This window comes from Pseudorasbora parva, chromosome 3 (assembly GCF_024679245.1).
Source record: "Pseudorasbora parva isolate DD20220531a chromosome 3, ASM2467924v1, whole genome shotgun sequence".
NCBI classification, from domain to species: Eukaryota; Metazoa; Chordata; class Actinopteri; order Cypriniformes; family Gobionidae; genus Pseudorasbora; species Pseudorasbora parva.
Genome location: NC_090174.1, coordinates 15,265,950 through 15,285,805, shown reverse-complemented (window position 1 = coordinate 15,285,805; position 19,856 = coordinate 15,265,950). Strand labels below are relative to the sequence as shown.

General features: G+C 39.1%; 2 protein-coding genes across 14 annotated transcripts in view; one reads left to right on the top strand and one right to left on the bottom strand.

The window, feature by feature from the left end:
• The first annotated feature begins 3,307 nt into the window (after positions 1-3,307).
• On the top strand, positions 3,308-8,021 carry cd180 (CD180 molecule). The gene is made up of 3 exons (XM_067437912.1): positions 3,308-3,425; positions 3,560-3,720; positions 3,815-8,021. The coding sequence occupies exons 1-3, from the start codon at positions 3,324-3,326 to the stop codon at positions 5,544-5,546; spliced, it is 1,995 nt and encodes a 664-aa protein (XP_067294013.1). The 5' UTR covers positions 3,308-3,323; the 3' UTR covers positions 5,547-8,021.
• mast4 (microtubule associated serine/threonine kinase family member 4) overlaps positions 5,770-19,856 on the bottom strand; it is a 212,207-nt gene continuing 198,120 nt past the window's right edge. For 9 of the 13 annotated variants that reach the window (XM_067437898.1, XM_067437899.1, XM_067437900.1 and 6 more), the window contains 8 exons: positions 17,898-18,019; positions 17,408-17,625; positions 16,929-17,126; positions 14,783-15,009; positions 14,460-14,582; positions 14,219-14,355; positions 12,837-13,042; positions 5,770-12,615 (listed from right to left, as the gene is read on the bottom strand). In XM_067437898.1, coding sequence (XP_067293999.1) covers positions 8,642-12,615; positions 12,837-13,042; positions 14,219-14,355; positions 14,460-14,582; positions 14,783-15,009; positions 16,929-17,126; positions 17,408-17,625; positions 17,898-18,019 — 5,205 coding nt within the window. In that variant the 3' untranslated portion in view covers positions 5,770-8,641. The remainder of the gene's footprint in view (positions 12,616-12,836; positions 13,043-14,218; positions 14,356-14,459; positions 14,583-14,782; positions 15,010-16,928; positions 17,127-17,407; positions 17,626-17,897; positions 18,020-19,856) is intronic. The other 4 variants (XM_067437902.1, XM_067437904.1, XM_067437906.1 and 1 more) reach the window with 1 other exon arrangement.

Sequence of the window (19,856 nt, the reverse complement as noted above, 5' to 3'; positions counted from 1 at the left end):
TGACAAGATGGCCGCCGGTGATGACGATGGTGACTCCGCCGTAAGACATCTAGCCTTTATTATGGATATCTATGGCTAGGACCCCCAAACCTTAAACTGCCCATTTTACCTGATGGCCCATTTTACCTGATATCACCCTATTTAACATTTTAGAGAGATCTTTAATGCTGATCTAAACAGCAGAAGACACAAGCCATGCAGGTTTAAATTACAGTTGCGCAGGTGGGGTGTGTTGTAAAGCTGCGTTGAGAAACATGATAAAAAGTTAAATAATGACTGATACTGCATTCGGTTATATTAAAACCTGATGTCACGTGCAATCACTTCCGGTCATACCACAAGACAAAAAACAAAAACGCTGCTAATATACACACACATTGTGGTGTAATACTACAAAAAAAAATTATAATCATAACCTTTATCTCCATACCAAATTTCCAGATGGCCAGACAGTAATTCGTCTTTTATATCTGTGACACTGTGAGAGCATAGAGACTATTGTGTAGACTGTAAATATTAAAAAAAAATCATGTTTAATCTGAATAAATAGCGCTCATAAACAGCCGTCCATGCCATTCTCAAGTGAAATGAGTTAAGGCTAGGACACAGAAACGGCGTTCCTTACGTCATGACTTAACAAGCAGATAGTGTTTTGTGGTGTTTGTGGTCAAACTCAAAAATTAGTATTATTAATGATTTGAACATGCCACTATTTTATTTTAAAGGGGCGATTGCATGCGATTTCACTTTTTCAAACTTTAGTTAGTGTGTAATGTTGCTGCTTGAGCATAAACAGTATCTGCAAAGTTACAGCGCTGAAAGTTTAATGCAAACGAAGATATTGTCTTTTAAAGTTATGGCAGTTTATTGCCTACAAAAACGGCCGGTATGGACTACAACAAGCTTCTTTCTGGGTTGGTGACATCATAAACCCCGGCTAGTCACCGCAGATGTGACTTCTTTCTGATAATGTAAGGGGCGTGGCGTTTCCAGACAACCTGTGCTTGGCACTTCAGCCAATAAAAATACATGAAACTACATTTGGCCATCTAACAATCTAAGACCATTGCGTTTTTCTGAGGGATGGGCTTCATCAGGGCTGGACTGGTAATCTGGCATACCGGGCATTTTCCCGGTGGGCTGACGCACTTTGGGGTCGATAAGTTATTTATTTTTATTTGTTGCCACTGACTGGCCCTTCATGCTAGGCTACCATCATGCAGCGACAGCGGCCCATTGGTTTGTCTTCTGAATTGACAGGCCAAAGCGAGAGAGACCTCCCCCTCCATATTAGGCACTTTTCTATTTTTTTATTTGAGCGTATGGAACTGCAAAAGGCGAATATCCGCACAGCGCAGCCACTGATGAATGTACGCAGCGTTTATGCTGCTCTATGAATGGCACTTTGACTACGAATTAAATTTTATACAATCGTGTGATATGGGAACATTACAGGTTCTGTGGTGAATCAGCTGAAAAAACAACCGCTAACATTTAAATAAACACATGATAAGGTAAAGTGGAAAACGGCAATACACACAACTACAAACGTTAGCACAACCACAATTTAACTTGCAGCCAACAGTGAAGAAATATAATGTTTTGGAAGAAATGTATTTATTAAAAATGTTGCTATTATTATTATTACTTAAATTAATATTGCAGAATATAAATCCCTTTTATAGAGGCTGTTTTCGTATTTTCTACAGGTGCTTACAATTTCTTTCAATTACAAATATAATAGTTTATTATATATTTTAGAAACCCTATAGCCATGGTAATGAGGAGCATGGTTTTACCCGTGACTACCATGATCTTACAGTTAAATGAAACTAAACTACAGTCAATAAAACAGCTTTAAAGCCAGGATGAATTAAGGACAAAGTTTTTTTTCTCTTTAAATGTTTTATGAACTTTTTTTAATAGACATAGTAAAATATAACTAAATGTTACTTCAATGAGAACCTCATGAAAGATAGATATCAGTGTCTTACATAATTTAGATGTTAACTCTTGAAAATATGATTGTTTTTAAGGGGTTCAACCCAAAAAAATGTAATAGTTTATTCACCCTAATGTCATTCCAAACCTAAATTAATTTATTTCTGTGTAACATAAAATAAAATTATTTGAGTCTTGTTTTTTTCCCATACGATATTCAAATGGTAGCCTAACCGAAATGGCTTGGTTGCCAACATTCTTCAAAACATCTTCTTTTGTGTTTCACGGAAGAAAGTCATACAGGTTTGGAAGGACATGAGATTGAGTAAATGCTGACAGCATTTAAAAGCAGTAAATTTACTTTACTGCATCTTAGCTCAAAATCATCAGTGCTTTACTGTCAAGTGCATTTATGTGTGACAAAAGTTTAGTTTGTTTGCAGTAAATTCGATAATATGTATCATTATTTGTCCCTGTCCTAGTTTTATTTATTTATTCGAATTTAAGGCCCTAACCCCAGCAAAAAACATTCATGGGGAACTCCTGGGCCGAATTTTAGCCCCCCAGTCCAGACCTGCGCTTCATAGAAGCAGGAATCAATCAAGCCGTTCAAAAGACAGTGGAGACGTATTAAGAAGTATTAAGACATGTTATACTGCATAAACAACCAAGCCTAGAAAAAAAACAAAAAAACAAAAAACAAAACATAGAACCACCCCTTTAAAAAGCTAATAATTGTACTTTATTGACAAAGTTTCACAATCAAATATTTTAGTTATAATCTTAGTTTTTTTTTTTTTTTTTTTTTTTTTTTTTTTTTTTTTTTTTTGATGTTGATTAAATCAAACTAATTTTAAGCTGTGGTTTTAATTTGATTTTAATTAAATCAAAATAACATTTTAAGCTGTCATTTGGTCATGTTACAATGTGACTCACATATGGAGCATGTTGTCACTTTTCACTTCCTTTTTTCAGGTAAATCACAAAAAAAGTATACACTCTATTAATAAAACAAAACAGTCTGGTGAGGATCAGCTGACCTAAAAAAAAAAATGTTCTGATCTATTTAGCCATACATATATATAAATCCCCAAATGAGTGAGAATGGATTTGTTCTTTCTGTACTTTCTGTACAATGAAATTCTGTTAACCATAAAGAAACCCTTTGTTTAGATGGCCATTTGTAGCCTGGACGCCAGCCGAATTTATCCCCTGCAACAACGTTTGAGGAACTAGAATCTGAGTATGACGGCGTCAGAATAGGAAGTTTGCTGAATATAGGAAGTTATTAACGAAGGGAACGATTGTTTTACAATAGTTCCTCTATTTTATCTATATAATTAATTGAAGAGGAGACATTGTTCTCTTCTGCCCTATACACCATGGGGAGGAATTTAGTTTTCTACATGTTATGTTACACTATTCTGTTTCACTATTTAGCCTATACTGAAGCAACACCATGGGCTAGGAGACAGTGTCAACAGGTATATTTATGGTTGTTTATTTTGCATTATTTTCAACATGATGGACAAAAATGAAGCATGAATGAATATACTGTTAATGTCAAGTTTTATTTTACATTTTACTGTTTAATGTAACACTCATACTTTCTTTTTAGATCACTAATGGCTATGACTGTAGTGATATGGACCTAGGATTAATTCCAGATGAGGTACCAAATTCTGTCCAAATTTTGAAATTTAGCTTCAACTACCTGCCCGCCCTATACAACTTCACTTTTCAGAGGCTAAATAACTTGCATTCGTTAGACCTGACAAGGTGAGCGAAGTTTTCTTTTAAGTTTAGTTTGTAAAACCGTGTATCAGACAATCTAATGTTTCTTCTTCTGACACGCAAATCTTATAACTTTCAGGTGTGGCATCACTTTCATGTATGAAGACATTTTTAAACACCAGCCTGACTTGGAAGTCCTAATCCTAATCGGAAACCCCCTTGTGTTCATCGCAAGTAGAGCTTTTTCTGGACCATTAGCATTGAAATATCTCAGCTTAGTTCAGTCAAATATCAAAAGCCTATCAGACATCCCATCAGATAATCTTGCATATTTGGAGGTTCTGGACCTTGGGGGAAGTGACATTCGCTCATTGGATGGGCTAAGCAGTTTCCACTGGCACAAATTAAACAGCCTTCAGCTGGATATGAACTCTATTGAACGGATAACTATGACTGACTTAGAACCAATCCACAATGTGGTCGGGTTGAGCATCAGCTTCAAAGGAAACGATTTTGTCTATATACAACCAGGTGCTTTTCAGTCGCTCAACTTGAGCAGTCTTGATTTCAGTGGCTGCTTCAACAAAATTGACTTCTCCTCCCTACTTAAAGGGCTTGAAGGTATTAAAACCAACAGACTGAAGCTGGGAATGTATGAAACCCATCCAAATGTGTACATTCCATCAGCTGCCTTACAATCTTTTTGCAAGATCCTCGTTACTGACCTCGATTTTCAGCTTCACCATTTCTTAGACCTAAATAATTCCACGTTTCAATGCCTTGAAGGGCTTAAAAAGCTTGACCTTACCAGAGCCCACCTGGATTCATTGCCCTTTAACATGACTGGCCTGTCCACCTTGACCCATCTGGTACTAGATGAGAACAGATTTTCAGATGTCTGCCACATCAGTACCAGCAGCTTTCCCATGCTTACGCACTTGTCCGTGAGCGGGAATTCAAAACAACTCAAATTCAGCAATAGATGCTTGGAGAGTCTCAGATTCCTAGAGGAGCTGGATCTCAGTCTTAGTTTAGTAAACCACAGAGGACCTTGTTGTAACGACCAGCTGTTTGGTCTGGGTAAACTGAAGCTCCTCAATCTCAGCTATAGCTTACCAATGCTCTGGAGTTCACAGCCTTTCAGTGCGACTCCACAGCTGGAGCACTTGGACTTCAGCCATTCGCTCTACACTCTGAACGACAGCTCACCATTCAGCAATCTACAGCATCTCCGAACTCTAAATCTTTCCTGGTCAAATACAAATCTGACTAATACGCACATCTTCAAAGGCTTGAACACCTTGCAGCTCCTCAATTTGAGAGGGAACCCCATTGAAGGAGAGGTTCTCTCCCAGACAGAGCTCTTCAAACATGTCTCTCTTTTGGAAACCCTCATTCTATCTTCATGTAAAATAACTGCCTTTGGAGAGAACCTGTTTAAAGGTCTCACAAGTCTCAGGCAAGTAGACCTGAGTGAAAACAAGCTCGTCAAACTGAGCACCTCTGGATTTTACTCTGCATTTTCTATCCAACTTAACTTTGCCAGAAACGCCATTGTGACAGTGGATGTTGAGAGTCTTACGAATCTGGGAAAAGGAAGTACTGTTGATCTGAGCTACAATCCCATAGTATGCAACTGCAGCAACTTTCAGTTCATCAACTGGGTTAAGAAAAACACAATCAAAGTAAAACACTTAATGGAGACTGTTTGTAATGCTACAGGAACAAGGATTATTGATGCTAAACTTCAGTGTGAATTTCCTGCTGGTGTACTTGCATTTATTATAATTCTAATTGTGATTATAATTGCATTTGCGGTTTTCTGCTTTGTCAAGAGAATAAGAAATTATTCGAGATACACACAGCTGTAAATTCAGTTTTGTTTGTAAATGCAGACTACTCAAATGTATTATTTTTTTCTTTAAGTTAGAGATCAAAGTTGGCTATCAACATTATCAAATCCTTAAAAAATGTTTTATTACATGTACTTTTTAAATATATACAGGACTAATGTCAACTACGTCCTCGATTATTCTGTTTGAGACTTTTTTAAAGTCATTTTAAAGCAAAAGGACAATGGAATACAACAAAACGTAATTTTGACATGCCTTTTTATTTTCAGTATTATACAACTTTAGAAGTATAAATATTTCTATGGTATACAACATCTATGACATCCATAGAGCTTTCTGTGGGTGATGTACAAAACTCAAAACCACATCTCTTATTGCACAGATCCTAAAAGACAATGATAAACAGGGTCATCTACATAAACACTGTTTCCACACATAGAGAGAGGAAAGAAAACGGCAGGAAACAAGCAAGAACATACTGAACTGGAAAGACAACAAACAATTAGGCTACCACACAGACGTTCTTCAACAGCAAGTGTCTGCTAAGAGGAACACACACACACACACACACACACACACACACACACACACACACACACACACACACACACACACACACACACACACACGTCGATCACAGCGTAACTGCCTGTGACGAAGCACATTAATTTGGCAAATAACACAAATGTACAAAATATACATCCATGAAGTAGTTGTAAACAAGCATTTAATGTGCTTCTTTAAGGATTTAAACATTAATTGTCAGAAAGGGAAGGGGGATGAAGTAAAGAAATACCAACACAATAAATGTCTGGGGTTAATTCATGGCAAAATTATTGATATTTGAGAACAGACAATGCATATGTCCTATAAAACATTCATGTTATCATTAAAGTTAATATGTTGTCCTCAAAATCCCAATAAGTGTGTTTTTTTATCTTAAGGTGCCTTGTATCTCTTCAGACCTCCTACACTACATTTGTGAAGTCTGCGAGGAACAGAAACTTGTGTGCTAATATGGTTTAAAATCTATACAATCGACTTCAAATTTGCTACTTCTTATATGGTGTATTCTGTTATTTAGGTAATTATGCACATTTGTGTGTCCAGCTCATATGCTCAGTTTACATAAAACATTAATTGCAAATACTTCAATATCATACTGTAATATAGCCTAGATGTTTCACATTATAAGTATACTGAAATGAACCTAGATATAAAGTTCCTTTGCTTTAAGTTGGTATGCGATGTATACCCTACCAGTAGAGCTATAGCAGGTTTAAGTTAAGACCAAATATCAAAAGACACGACGATTCCCCCACTCCTGTTCTGATGCTAACCTTCAGTGGTCACTATGCAAATGCCTAACGATCAAATCAAGCGTAACTAATGACAAATATGCTTTTAACTGTTTGGGAACGAGAAAAAAATGAAAGGGCTTTGAAAGGTCTCGAAGGTAAAAAAACTGCAGTAAAAGCACTTATCAGTCCTCCTGCATGACTAGAGATGTTAATAGCACAAATGCATTTAGCACAGTATTACATAATCACCATTTATAAGTGTTGTACTTTGCAGATGAATATGTTAGAAACGGATTGGACATGGAGAATGAGCAAACTGTCTTTTACCACAAGCCCTGGCATATCACAATGCCATGTTGCTAAAGCACAACCCTGTATAAGCCCCTTTAACCAAACCAGAAGTACATCGTGTTCTTGTATGCCAAATGGGAAACATTAGCCCTAAAAGCTTGATATTTTTCTTTTTTTGAAAAAAAAGAAGAAAAAGGAGAAAGAAAACAGATTGTATATAATCTACATAGTAGCAAACCTTAATTATGAGGGTAATCCTTGAAACTTGCTTTTTATATAATGTTCTACATTTGCCTTGTCCCCGTTTTAACGTAAATGCATGATTTCAAGCGGCATCAAGTACGAACATTTAGAGAACAACTCTGCTGCATCACTTAAAATACATATCTGAAAATGCATGTGGTTAACCCCTACATACCTCAGTGAAACTTCAAGTACACTTCATTTCAGAGTGAGACTATGATTATTCTGCTAGTTTAGACTCTATATCAGCGCAATTACTGAGCAGATGACATCACTAGCGACTAACATTGAAACATATACAGTATACAAACATATGACATAGCAAAATATATACATATAAAACATACAACACTCATTTTTAACCAGTCCCTCTGTACAATTAATGCTGCCGTATTTACAATATATTGCATAAAAATTAATCCGTAGAAATGCATGGGAAAGGAATGTGAATTTTGCCATGACCTGCTAAGAACAGCAAGTCATATTCCCCCAAAAAACTCTAAGGCCCCTTCCACTACGATTCCAGAACCATAAGATGATTCCAATATAAAATAGTTCCAGGTGAGAAGCACAGGACAAAGTGCATTCCATCTGTGCACCACTACCCAAAACAAAACTTTGCTGATAAGGTCAAAAAAAAAGAAAAAAGAAAAGAAAAGAGGTTCAGACAAAAAACAAAATAAATTGTAGTGATCTGTTCTACTTGCAGAGTGTAAGCCATATTAATAGCACCATTGCTACATATACTTTCCTTGTGGTTTTTAAATGCATCAAAATACATAACTCTAGCTTGAATGACTGAGAAGCTGTTTTTTTTTTGTTTTTTTTGTTTTTTTTAAATACACAGTCAGTTAACATACACCTTCAGCTCTAAATTTGAGGTGCTTTTTGTTTGGTATAATTATACTCCATAATTGGCACAGTTCATTTAAGCCTTAAAAAAGGCATCTACACTCCGTCTCCACAGTTATTGCACACGCCACTCGTTACATCACACGCAACACAAAACAATGTCTACTTTTGGCGCTTTTGCGAGATCTAAAACGTGACCACAAATCAGCAGCAAAACATGTTGACATTTAGACTACACCTTTTTAGACATAATATTAACAAAGCATTATAGATCACAAAACAAACAAACAAATTAATTTCTCTGGTTTCTCATGAAAACCCAAAGTAACAGCTTCACCGGTCCTCAGATAGGAAGGCTTAAAGTTATTACATATAGACAAAAATGAAGTCTTTTTAAAATGTAATACGGTTGGCAACTACAATACATCACTTTTTACAAGTTAAACCACGTAGCGGATCCTTTGTTTGTTTAGAACGGACTGAATCTTTTTCAAGAGTAGTACTATCCTTCACCAAAGGAATGCCTCTTGATGAGTCTTTACGGTGAGTTTTGGGTGCTGACGATGCATCTTGTGTAAGTTCCTTTCTCTTCTTTTCTACTTGCTCTTTTCGGTTGGATAAAATCTGTTTGTCAGACACCTTTGACTCACCGGCGACATGTTTCGGGTCAGCACTAGATATAGCAGTCGTAGTCTTCCCTACGGTTTCACTTGTGCTGGAGCCCTTGAGAGATTCTGATCTTGAAACGTCAATTCTGGACTTTACTTGTTCCTTTGAGGAAGGTCCGAGTGTTTCAACTACAGCAGCACTGCTCTTACCAGGAGGAAGCCCACTAGACACGTGTATTTTAACAGCTGGTACTGGCAACACTGGCACGGATCCACCTTGAGATCCAATGCGGGTCTCTTTCTGAGGCTGGGATTTAGGTGTAGACAAGACTGACTCTCTTAGCTCCTTTGGATTCACTATGCTGTCCTTAACAATGGGCTGTAGCAGTGCTCTGTTTTCCTGCTTCCCCTTATCTTCAAGAGCCTTCCCAATAGATTGTGTAACAAGCGGAGAGTCTACTCTGGGCTTGTTTTTGAAACTCAAAGGTGTTTGTTTCAATATGGCAGTGCCGGGCACCTGTTTTATTGCAGTCTGTGCTGGACTTGTCTCTGTCGTGGACATGTCCATAACTTGCTTCTCAACCTTCTGGGTGTTTTTGTCAAGAACACTCTTGAATTTATGCTTTTCTTCTGTTTTCATTGTGGATTGCACATGCGCTGAGTCTTTTGTTGAAGTGTCACAACTTCTAGTTTTTGGTGGGCTTGCACCTGTGTCCTTTGATGTGATATTCATGTTTACTTGGCTTCTGAAGATGGCTTCTTGCTTTTCACAGTTTTTTGAACCTTCAGCTTTGCCTGAAGAGTTAGGGTTAGGGGCACAGATAATCTTTTCAGTCACACTGCATTTTAAGTCCTTTTTAGGGGCTATTTTATCTCTCAAGTCCATTTTGTCTCCAGATGCTGGCCGATCATTTACCGTTAAAATGTATTGGCCACTTGCGTCCTCCGGATTCCCCTTGTCTGCATGTTGTTTTTTGTTCAAAGCAAGTTGAGACTGATGGGTTTGCACATTGAATTCTCTGCTACCACTTGACACGTCGGAATTTTGTTTTCTGTCTGAGATTTGTTTGGAGAGTTGAGCTGAATTATTTGCTGTTTGTTTATTTGCCAAGCCAACAGAGATTGAAATTTTGGCACATGTCTGATCAGAGTGTGAAGGTTGGATGGTGGTAGCTTTTACTTCCGCCAACCCAGAAATTTGTAGTGTGGTGCTTGCACAGGCCTGGGATTTTGAATCAGTAGCAGGCATGGTCTTCAGAGGGGCGGCAATGGTAGATGAAGAGGCTTTTCTTTGAAGGGTAGGTTTGGGAGACAACAAGTTTTTAATAAAAGGGGCCTCAGGTGCATCTGCTAGTGTTGAGACAGAAGACACAATGGATGTTGTGACCGAAGAATCTAAAGATACACTGTGCGGGGTGGGTGCCGTTTCTTTGATGCACTTCTCTGGTTTAGCCTGCCTGGAGTCAGTGGCTGAGTTTGGCGTACAATCATTTCTGTCGCTGATTGTAGCCTCCATGTTTTTGTCTAAACTTTTTACTCTGCTAGATGATGTGCTTCCCTTAAAATCTTGAAGACGCTCTGGATTGAGGTCAGAAAAGTCTTTGGTGCTGCCAGCCCTATTATTTTTATCTATCAGAGACTTGGATGCAGCCAAGGTTGGGCTTAATGTTGCAACTGCCTTGTCTGTAACATCTTTCAACGGATGGCTTGGTTGTATCACTGAAGCGTCTGTATTGGCTGGTTTGTCTTTATTTATGCTATCCTTCTCAGTAGACAATGCTGAACTGGGCAAACTGGTTGGTGTCTCACTCAGCCTACTATTATTTTTGCCAGAATTTGCATCTTGGGTTTGCTGGACAGAGTTGAGTTTGGCAATAACAGCAGGCGCCACAAGAGACTTGTCAGGTTCATTGGGTTTAGTAAGGACTGGCTGTATCTGTTGAGTTTGATTTTGCTTTGGAGAGGTCTCCTCTATATTTTCCATGTCATCTTCCTGGTCTTCATTGCTGACTTCCCTGATGGAGGGTGTCTTCCCACATGCGAAGTGAGCACTGTGTCGTGCAGCCCTCATCTCCTGAGCTGTCTTTAGCCTACTTTCAGATTTCACACTAGTGTCTATTGACTCTATTTTAGTGGTTGTAATCTGCAACTTCATTCCATCATTTACTTTATTTCTATCGTACAGGGCCTCATTGCAAGTTGGATTTATTGTACAGTCCTTATTTGAAATTGACTCTTCTTTTGTAATGGTTTTACTGCTTAAATACAGACTGTCTTTGTGGTTAAGTGTCCCAGGCATCCCTGTCTGTAGACCTTTCTGTTTTTCTGTAGTTTTCTTTTGAATTGGTTTTACACATAGATCCTCGGCTGATATGACACTTTCTGCCATTTTGGAAAGACATGTTTCAGTCTTGGATACACGAGGTCCAGAAAGCAGACCAATGTCCAAGGTGCCCTCGAGGGGCTTTAAAGACGAAACAAGCCGTCCCTCCAATTTGTACTCTGAGGAGGTCTTCCTGATAGGGCCATCAGAAGCGATCATCTGAAGTTTTTCTACAGCACTCTCCCCTCTCCCACTAAAAAGCTTAGGAGTCAACGTTTCAGAAGTGCCATGGATATTGCACATGCCCCCTTTAACATGTTCTAACGCCAATGCAGAATCCAGCTGAAGACTTTTGGATCTGGTGGTGTTGAAATGAATGCTTTCATGAACACCAGAGGATATTCGACACAAGGATTCCTCTCTCTCCTCAAATGATTGCCTCTTCCTAGCAAACTCCATGTTGGAGGCTTTGAAATCTAACCTCTCTGGTTTATTGCCTTCCTTCATTGACCAAGACATTTGTCGCTCTGATTGACATGGTGACCTCATATTTTCACTTAAAAGTGATACACAGTCCCCACTGGTGACAGACTCTGCTATGCTCTCACAGACTCTTGGGTTTAGTTTTTTGTATAGGACATCCTTTAAAGTAGCATTTGTAGACTTATCCAAGGATACAGATTCAGAAACCTGGGTTCTTGCAGTTGGACGCGTTAGGACACACCACTCCTTTTCTTCAGCAGCAGCACCTTCCACATCTTGCATGGTGTCTTGTTTTTGCATGGACTCCCGTCTCTCAGCCCAGTCCTGCCTCTTCACCACCACTTTGGCTTTCAGCTTCTCCCTATCTAGCTCCTCTACTGACTCCTGTCGGCCAACTTTGCGAGTGACAGCCCGCTTTAGGCAACCCTGCTCAGCAGGCCTCACCCGAGTAATAGTGGGTGGCTCACAGGTGCTCTCCTCTATGCATGATGGGCTATACTCTCCTCTAGACGAGGCCTCCCCTTGAGACTCCTCTTGGGTGACCTCCAAACTGTGCTTTCGGGTGCATAAATGTTTTTTGTCACCAGCGTAAGAAGGGGAGAGCTTCTCCTCTGATTGGACTCGCTTCAGGAGTGGGGACCGAGGAGGCTCTGCACTTTTCGGTCGCACCATATGGCGTACAATAGTGGGGGGTGAGTGCATTTTGGTAGGAAAAGCCTGAGAAGTTTTGGAGTTTCCCACAGTGTGAGTTAGCAAGGGAGATGGGGACCGCTGAGGAGAAGTTGGCTGAGGCTGAGGAGTAGGGGAGGGTGTGCGAGCTAATGGTGAGAGGGGAATACTCCCTGCTGATTTACGTCGGCCCTGACGGAGCCGTCCAGGTAGTTTGGGGCCCAGGCCATGCAGAGTGCTGGGTCGGATGTGGGCAGAGCCTGCAGGTGAGTTAGGTGCACTGGAACTGGGGGAGCTACTCTGTGATGAAGTTCCACCTACAACAAAGAATGGAAAGCTAAATATATGAAGATACTATACAGTGGCAATCTTTTTTTAAATGACTCGGATTCAGATTTTATAATTCCACATTAAACTGACCAGGAAATGCACAGAGCACTAAAGCAGCACATATTTACCTCCCTTGACATGTGACATGAAACATGATTAAAATGTGTTTTTTATCAGAAACACTGTCTAGGCAATGTAAGACACAAACCTGACTGGCTGAAGTCAGGTGCTGGGCGAAAGGCAGCTGTGGGGGAGCGTGGTGAGAGGCTGTGTGTGGGAGATCCAGGCAGACTCTCTCCAGAAGACAGAGAACGGTTCAGCGAGGAGAAACTGCGACTGGTGTGTAAAAGGGGAGAGGGCTGCATGGCAAAGCGTTTGAATACAGAACGCCGCCTGGAGAGGGAAAAAGTGTGACTGAAAAAACAATTGGAATATTCAGAATGACATAGTACCATACTACACATATTACTTTTGCAGCATACAATATGCATATCATTTGTAATAAAACCTGATAAACAACTAAAATGACTATAATTACACACTGCCTACAGTTTTAAAAAAATACCATGAAACCATTAGGCAATGTACAGTGTGTATATATATATATATATATATATATATATATATATATATATATATGTGTGTGTGTGTGTGTGTGTGTGTGTGTGTGTGTGTGTGTGTGTGTGTGTGTGTGTGTGTATATATGTAGTAGCAAGTACACTTTCCATTTTCCATTCAAAGTACACTCAAGGAGTGCATATTACAAAAATATAGCAACAACAGCTACATCTAGAGGCAAAAGGGAGTGTTGCCAACATAGCGATTTTGTCGCTATATTTAGCAACTTTTCAGACCCCTTTGGCGACTTTATTTCAAAAAGCAATTAGCAACAAATCTAGCAACTTTCTGGGCAAACATCAGTAACTTTAAAAATGTTGCCAGTACTCTCCTGCCGTCACACCTCTTTCTGCATTTACCCTGTTCAGCTGAGAGGAGCAGCAGTGTATGCCGGTGAACGTACACTGCAGCTGCCAGATGAGAATGAGCGAGCTACACATAAGCACACAGTGTTGCCACAGATTTATCACTTATCTGCTTCCTTTGTTTCATATTTAAAGAATTTAGAAAGAGTTATAATATTCATTCTTCTCTTGTGCTCATCACTTATATTACTCACTATAAAAGAGTTTTATTTTATCCAGTTTCTGACCTCTCTCAATTCAGATTATTTTAAACATAAAAATTTTTCATACTCATTCTATTGATATACAGTAAATGAGACGGTCTTTATTGGACAGTCGGCTATATTATATTATTTAAAAATACAGTATGTGAGCAGGGATAAGGAGAGAAAGCACGTAGGCAGGCAGAATGCAAGTACGACGTGATGACGTCACAAATATGCTAATTGACGCATGACGTTTTTGGGCAGGCTTTAGCTACTTTCCTTGGAAAATAGTTGGCAACACTGCCAGTGGGTGGGATCTTGCTACTTAGATGTAGGTAGCTTATCCATATTTCTATGGTTATGTAAACAGACAATCGTAAAACCTAAAATAGACATGAATATTGATATTCCTGTTTTCTTACCTTTCTTGTGTTTTCTCTTTTTTGGGTTTCTTGGTTCTTCTCACCATTTTGCTTCTGTAACTATTTCTTCGAGCTGGACCAGTTTTGATAGAAGTGTTTTCAAAAGGGGTTGTGGATATAGCAACTTTACTTCCACTCTGAAAGTACATGCAAGTTTAACTTATAGAAATACTGTTAACACAAAATGAAAAACAAGCAGCGAAAATAGGGTTGTGGTTTTAACAACAATTGTTTTTTGCACCTTCAGCAGTAGTTCCACCACCTCAGTGTGAAGCAGCCCGTGAACTGTTTCTCCATTCACATGAGTGATCAGGTCTCCAGCCTTAAGACCAGCCTTGTGAGCAGGACCACCATCCTCTACATTCTATTCTCAAAAACAAAAAACAAAAACAAAACACATCTTACATAGTTTAAAAGCTTTCATAAATGTCTTAACTTTGTGAAAAATCATTTACATTTTGATGTATTTTTGCCCTAAATAGCCACGACCTCAACAAGTAAGAATACGTTTTGTCAGCTGTTTGGCTTTTATCGTGATGTACTGGACAGCTCGCCCACACTTACCCAGACCATGTGATAAACCGTATAAACGTCACTGTCACAGGCGTAGACCCGAATCGCTCGCAGAGTGAAGCCAAACTTCTTCCCTGAACTGTGGATGATGATTGGCTGGCGACTGATGACACCGCTAAGTGAGGAATCTCGGCTGGGGGAGGAGTCTCTAGAGGATGGGTCTGACGACAGTGAGTATGGAGAGATGGGGCTTGCTAATGGTGACACCCCAAAAACATCTGGGGGAAAAAGAAGATAGGTCAAATCATATATTAATAAATCAAAAGATTGGCACTGTACATAAGCAAGTAACCACCTTACTTTTATTGAAGACTGAACAGTGGATTTCTTTACTTAACTTTAGTATACATTAACATAAAGTGCAGCACATAGATGAAATTAATTTTATTCAGTAAGATATTGAGGTAACCTTTACACTACTGTTCAAAAGCTTGGGGTTTGTAAGATTTATAAAATGTTTTTGAAAGACGTTTTTTAATACATCCATTAGTCCTGTCTTCAGTATCACAAGATCCTTCAGAAATCTTTTTAATATGCTGATTTGGTGCTCAAGAATAATTTCTTACAGAAAACAATTGACAAATTTCTTTTTTCAGAATTTAAATCAGCACTAGGTAACTTTTCAACCTTCATAATATATTTTTTAAGACTCTTGTGATGATACATTGACTTACAATAGGTTGAATGACACGTCTGCCATAGCCTGACGGGGTCCGTATCATTTTTAATCGTACTTTTAAAATTTGGGTTTCAGGTAGTAACCCAAAAACAAAAAGAACTACAAAATTCGAGTGCTTTACAGCATATAAGTCACTTTCACCCCCCCCACCCCCCCCCCCCCACAACCCCCCCCCACCCCCCCCCACACACACACACACACACACACACACACACACACACACACACACACACACTTCCTTACATTTGGACGTGTGAGACCAACTATTGCTTGTTTGTCAGATGTTATAGTCATGTACGAAGCAGCACAGACAAATTGTGCTGCTTATATACAGAAAAAGTGATCGGATTAAAGGCAGGACAAGGATCAACATTGGGCCAAATTTTGCTCGTTGCTGTGAGCTGAAGGAGGCGTGCCCGACCGATGCTGACTTGGCTGTCATGCTTGCTATGGTTATAATCAACACTCAAACATTATATTGGAGTATCATAGATGCTGTAAAACAGTAACCAATAGACTAGGCTACTATAATGACGCTGGCTTGTAAACGTGAGCGATCATTTGGCGTTTGAAAAAAATAAAACGCATGAAATTATATTCCTATGACATGGTGAAACATATGCCACTGTACCTAGGATGAAGACATTTCACATGCGACACAAGCAGAACAACTGCATGTGAACAGTGTTCAGGGTAACTGTAAGTGATGGTCTCGCTTTTATGAAATTATTTGGCCTGCCCCGCACCACTGTATATATTTTTACAACCCGCCCCGCACCCATTAAATAGACATACGGGGTCCGCGGATTATGAGACGACCCACTCATCACTAGTTCAGGGCTATCATGGTTGTCTGTCAGCAAATGTACGCGCGCATCCCCTGATGTAGGATGACCGAGTTTACGACAGTAGTAGAGGACAATATTTTTTCCCAACTGTAGGGGGACCCAGAGAGCAAAAGTTACCTAGTGCTGTTTAAAGAATATAATTTTTTTTAAATATAATTTTTTTTTAACAGTATAAAATTCTTTACAGCCATTTTTGATACATTTAACAAACGCTTGAAGAAAAAAGTATTAATTTCTTAGAAAAAGAAGAATAAAAAAACCCGGAAAAAAACATACTAATGCCTGTTTTACTAATTTTTTAACAATGTGTATGAATGTGTAGGAGAAAGTGTGCTTTTCAAATGCTGCAAGCTCATCACTTTTCTGCAGTTCATTTAAATTGTTTAGAGGTGTGAAAAAAAGGTTAAATCTTTTATTATACCAGGTTAAAAAATTACTTTCTTATATAGTTTTTGAAGACACGATATGCAATAAGTAGGAAATAACTAACAAAAAGTTTGGGAACCCCTGATATGGACAATAACACAGCTATGTGCAAAGACACCTCAGCAGACTCAATCACATACACATCAACACAACACATGTTCTTCCAGCACGCACATACACTCACCTCCAGGGATCATGAGTGACAGGGCACTGGTAGATACTGATTTTGGCACTTTGCTGACGGCACACTGTTTGTCCGTTGTCTCAGGTTTGGGAGCAGTCAGAAAGGAGCTTGTGTCTGAAGAGGGCTTACAGGAGCTGTCCAGACTCTCCCCTCCATCTCCCCGGGACGGCACCTGATCCAGGTGCTCGGAGAAGCTGCCTACTCAGAAAAAAAAAGAAGAGAGAATTAAGTAGAGAAATGCACTAAACTGACCAGACACTATTTCCAGAGCATCCCTGTTGAGTTTGCAGATTTTATTGATTTGTTAATAAAATACAACGTATAATATGTAAAAGTAGGCCTGCACTGAATTTGTGCTCAATTTAATTTTACACAACAATGTCGTTTTGAGGCCAGAAGGGTTTCAAAGTGCACTTTTTTCAACATATCAAAATAAAGTGTAACTGAAATTTTTGTTGTTGAGCAAAACAGCACTGTACCTGAGAGGGTGGAGTTACTGATGGTGCTACAGGGTGTGGTAGGATCAGGCTCATCCTGAGGCAACTCCCCAATACTGAAGGTCACTTTACTGGGGTCTTCCAGAGACAGGGAGCCATCACCATCCTCCACTTCTGCTGAGATGGCAAACTTAGGGAGAAGACCAGAGCATCTACTCAAGCTGGTGCTCTCAGTGTCAGAAGAATGAGAGAGAGAGGGGCTGAAGAAGAGAAACAAAGGGGAAAACATTATATAATCCACTTGGTAAAAAAAAGGGTCCTACAAACTTAAGGTGTTTTTAGGAACATGGTAGCTGGTTTACTGCATATTAAATTCTAATTTCAACATAAATCAGTTATTGAAAAATATATTTTTCTAAACAAACATTTTGGCAAGTGGCATTTGAGTATAGGTGCATTTATTCTATGATAAGGTCTTAATTTTCACACTGGATCTGAGCTTTTTTATGGAAATGGTTTGTGGGTAACATACATCTCAGTGAAGTCTGGAGTCCAGCTCAGTGAGTCAACTGTGAGAGGACTGTCTGTTGTCTTCTCTGTCTGTTCTCCTTTCTCCTCCAGCTGTCCCCGAGATAGATCCAGACTACTGTACACCTACCAAACAGAAACATACAAACAAAATTTATATGCACCAATAAACTCGCATAAGCATAGATGTATGCCATATAATACAACCATGAGGATGAGATAATGAATGCTGAAGCGCGGAAATGTAAAAGGTAACTCAAAATGTCTCTGTTGGTTTCTAGATTGCCGCTAGGTTGTCACTAGGTTGTTCTGGGTCACTCACTACTCTGCAAATACATATACATTTGTACAATCTAATTTTGTCTGACCTTCTCATGCCCCACTTTAGGGTTATATTTGGGTTGAGGTAAGCGATGCAGCTTCATGCTTTTGTATTTTATTTTTTTTAAATACAAATCATAAGTTTTCATACGAATCACACTGTATGAAATTAGCACAAAACATTTTATAAAATGGCAATCACCAATCACACCTAATTATTAGATGTAATCAGCCTGCAATGCATAACAAAGAATGTTCATATAAAATTGTTCATGAAAATTGAATAAAATTGATTTCAAAAACCATATCACTATTAAAATCTGTCTAATACAGTGGTTCTTAATGAGGGGGCCTCAGCAAACTTCTGTGGGATATACTTGACAAACCCGATTCCAAAAAAAGTTGGGATACTGTACAAATTGTGAATAAAAAAAGGAATGCAATAATTTACAAATCTCATAAAATTATACTTTATTCACAAAAGAATATAGATAACATATCATATATTGAAAGTGAGGTATTTTGAAATGTAATGCCAATATTGGCTCATTTTGGATTTCATGAGAGCTACACATTCCAAAAACTTTGGGACGGACACATAGCAATAAGAGGCCGGAAAAGTTAAGTGCACATATAAGCAACAGCTAGAGGACCAATTTACAATTTATTAGGTCAACTGACAACATGAGCATCTCAGAGTGGCTCAGAAGTCAAGATGGGCAGATGATCACCAATTCCCCCAAATCTGCGGCGAAAGATAGTGGAGCTATATCGGAAAGGAGTTTCTCAGAGAAAAATTGCAAAGGGTTTGAAGTTATCATCATCTACAGTGCACAATCCACAGTCCCATTTGCTGTTGCTGGCTAAAACTCTATAGGTAAAAAAAAAATCCATATGGTCATAACTTGATCCAGAAGCACAGGCGTTTTCTCTGGGCCAAGGGTCATTTAAAATGGACTGTGGCAAAGTAGAAAACTGTCCTGTGGTCAGATGAATCAAAATTTGAAGTTATTTTTGGAAAATTAGGACGTCATGTCATCCGGACTAAAGAGGACAAGGACAACCCAAGTTGTTATCAGTGCTCAGTTCAGAAGCCTGCATCTCTGATGGTATGGGGTTGCATGAGTGCATGTGGCATGGGCAGCTTACACATCTGGAAAGGCACTATCAATGCTGAAAGGCATAGCCAAGTTCTAGAACAGCATATGCTCCCATCCAGACGTTGTTTCTTTCTTTCAGGAAAGACCTTGCATTTTCCAACATGACAATGCCAGACCACATACTGCATCAATAATAACATCATGGCTGGGTAGAAGAATGATCCGGGAACTGAAATGGCCAGCCTTCAGTCCCAGATCTTTCACCCACAGAAAACATTTGGGGCTTCATAAAGAGGAAGATGCGACAAAGCAGACCTAAGACAGTTGAGCAGCTAGAAGCCTGTATTAGACAAGAATGGGACAACATTCCTATTCCTAAACTTGTGCAACTTGTCTCCTCAGTCCTCAGACGTTTGCAGACTGTAATAAAAAGAAGAGGGGATGCCACACAGTGGTAAACATGGTCTTGTCCCAACTTTTTTGAGATGTGTTGATGCCATGACATATAAAATAAACGTATTTTTCTCTCAAAATTATAACAT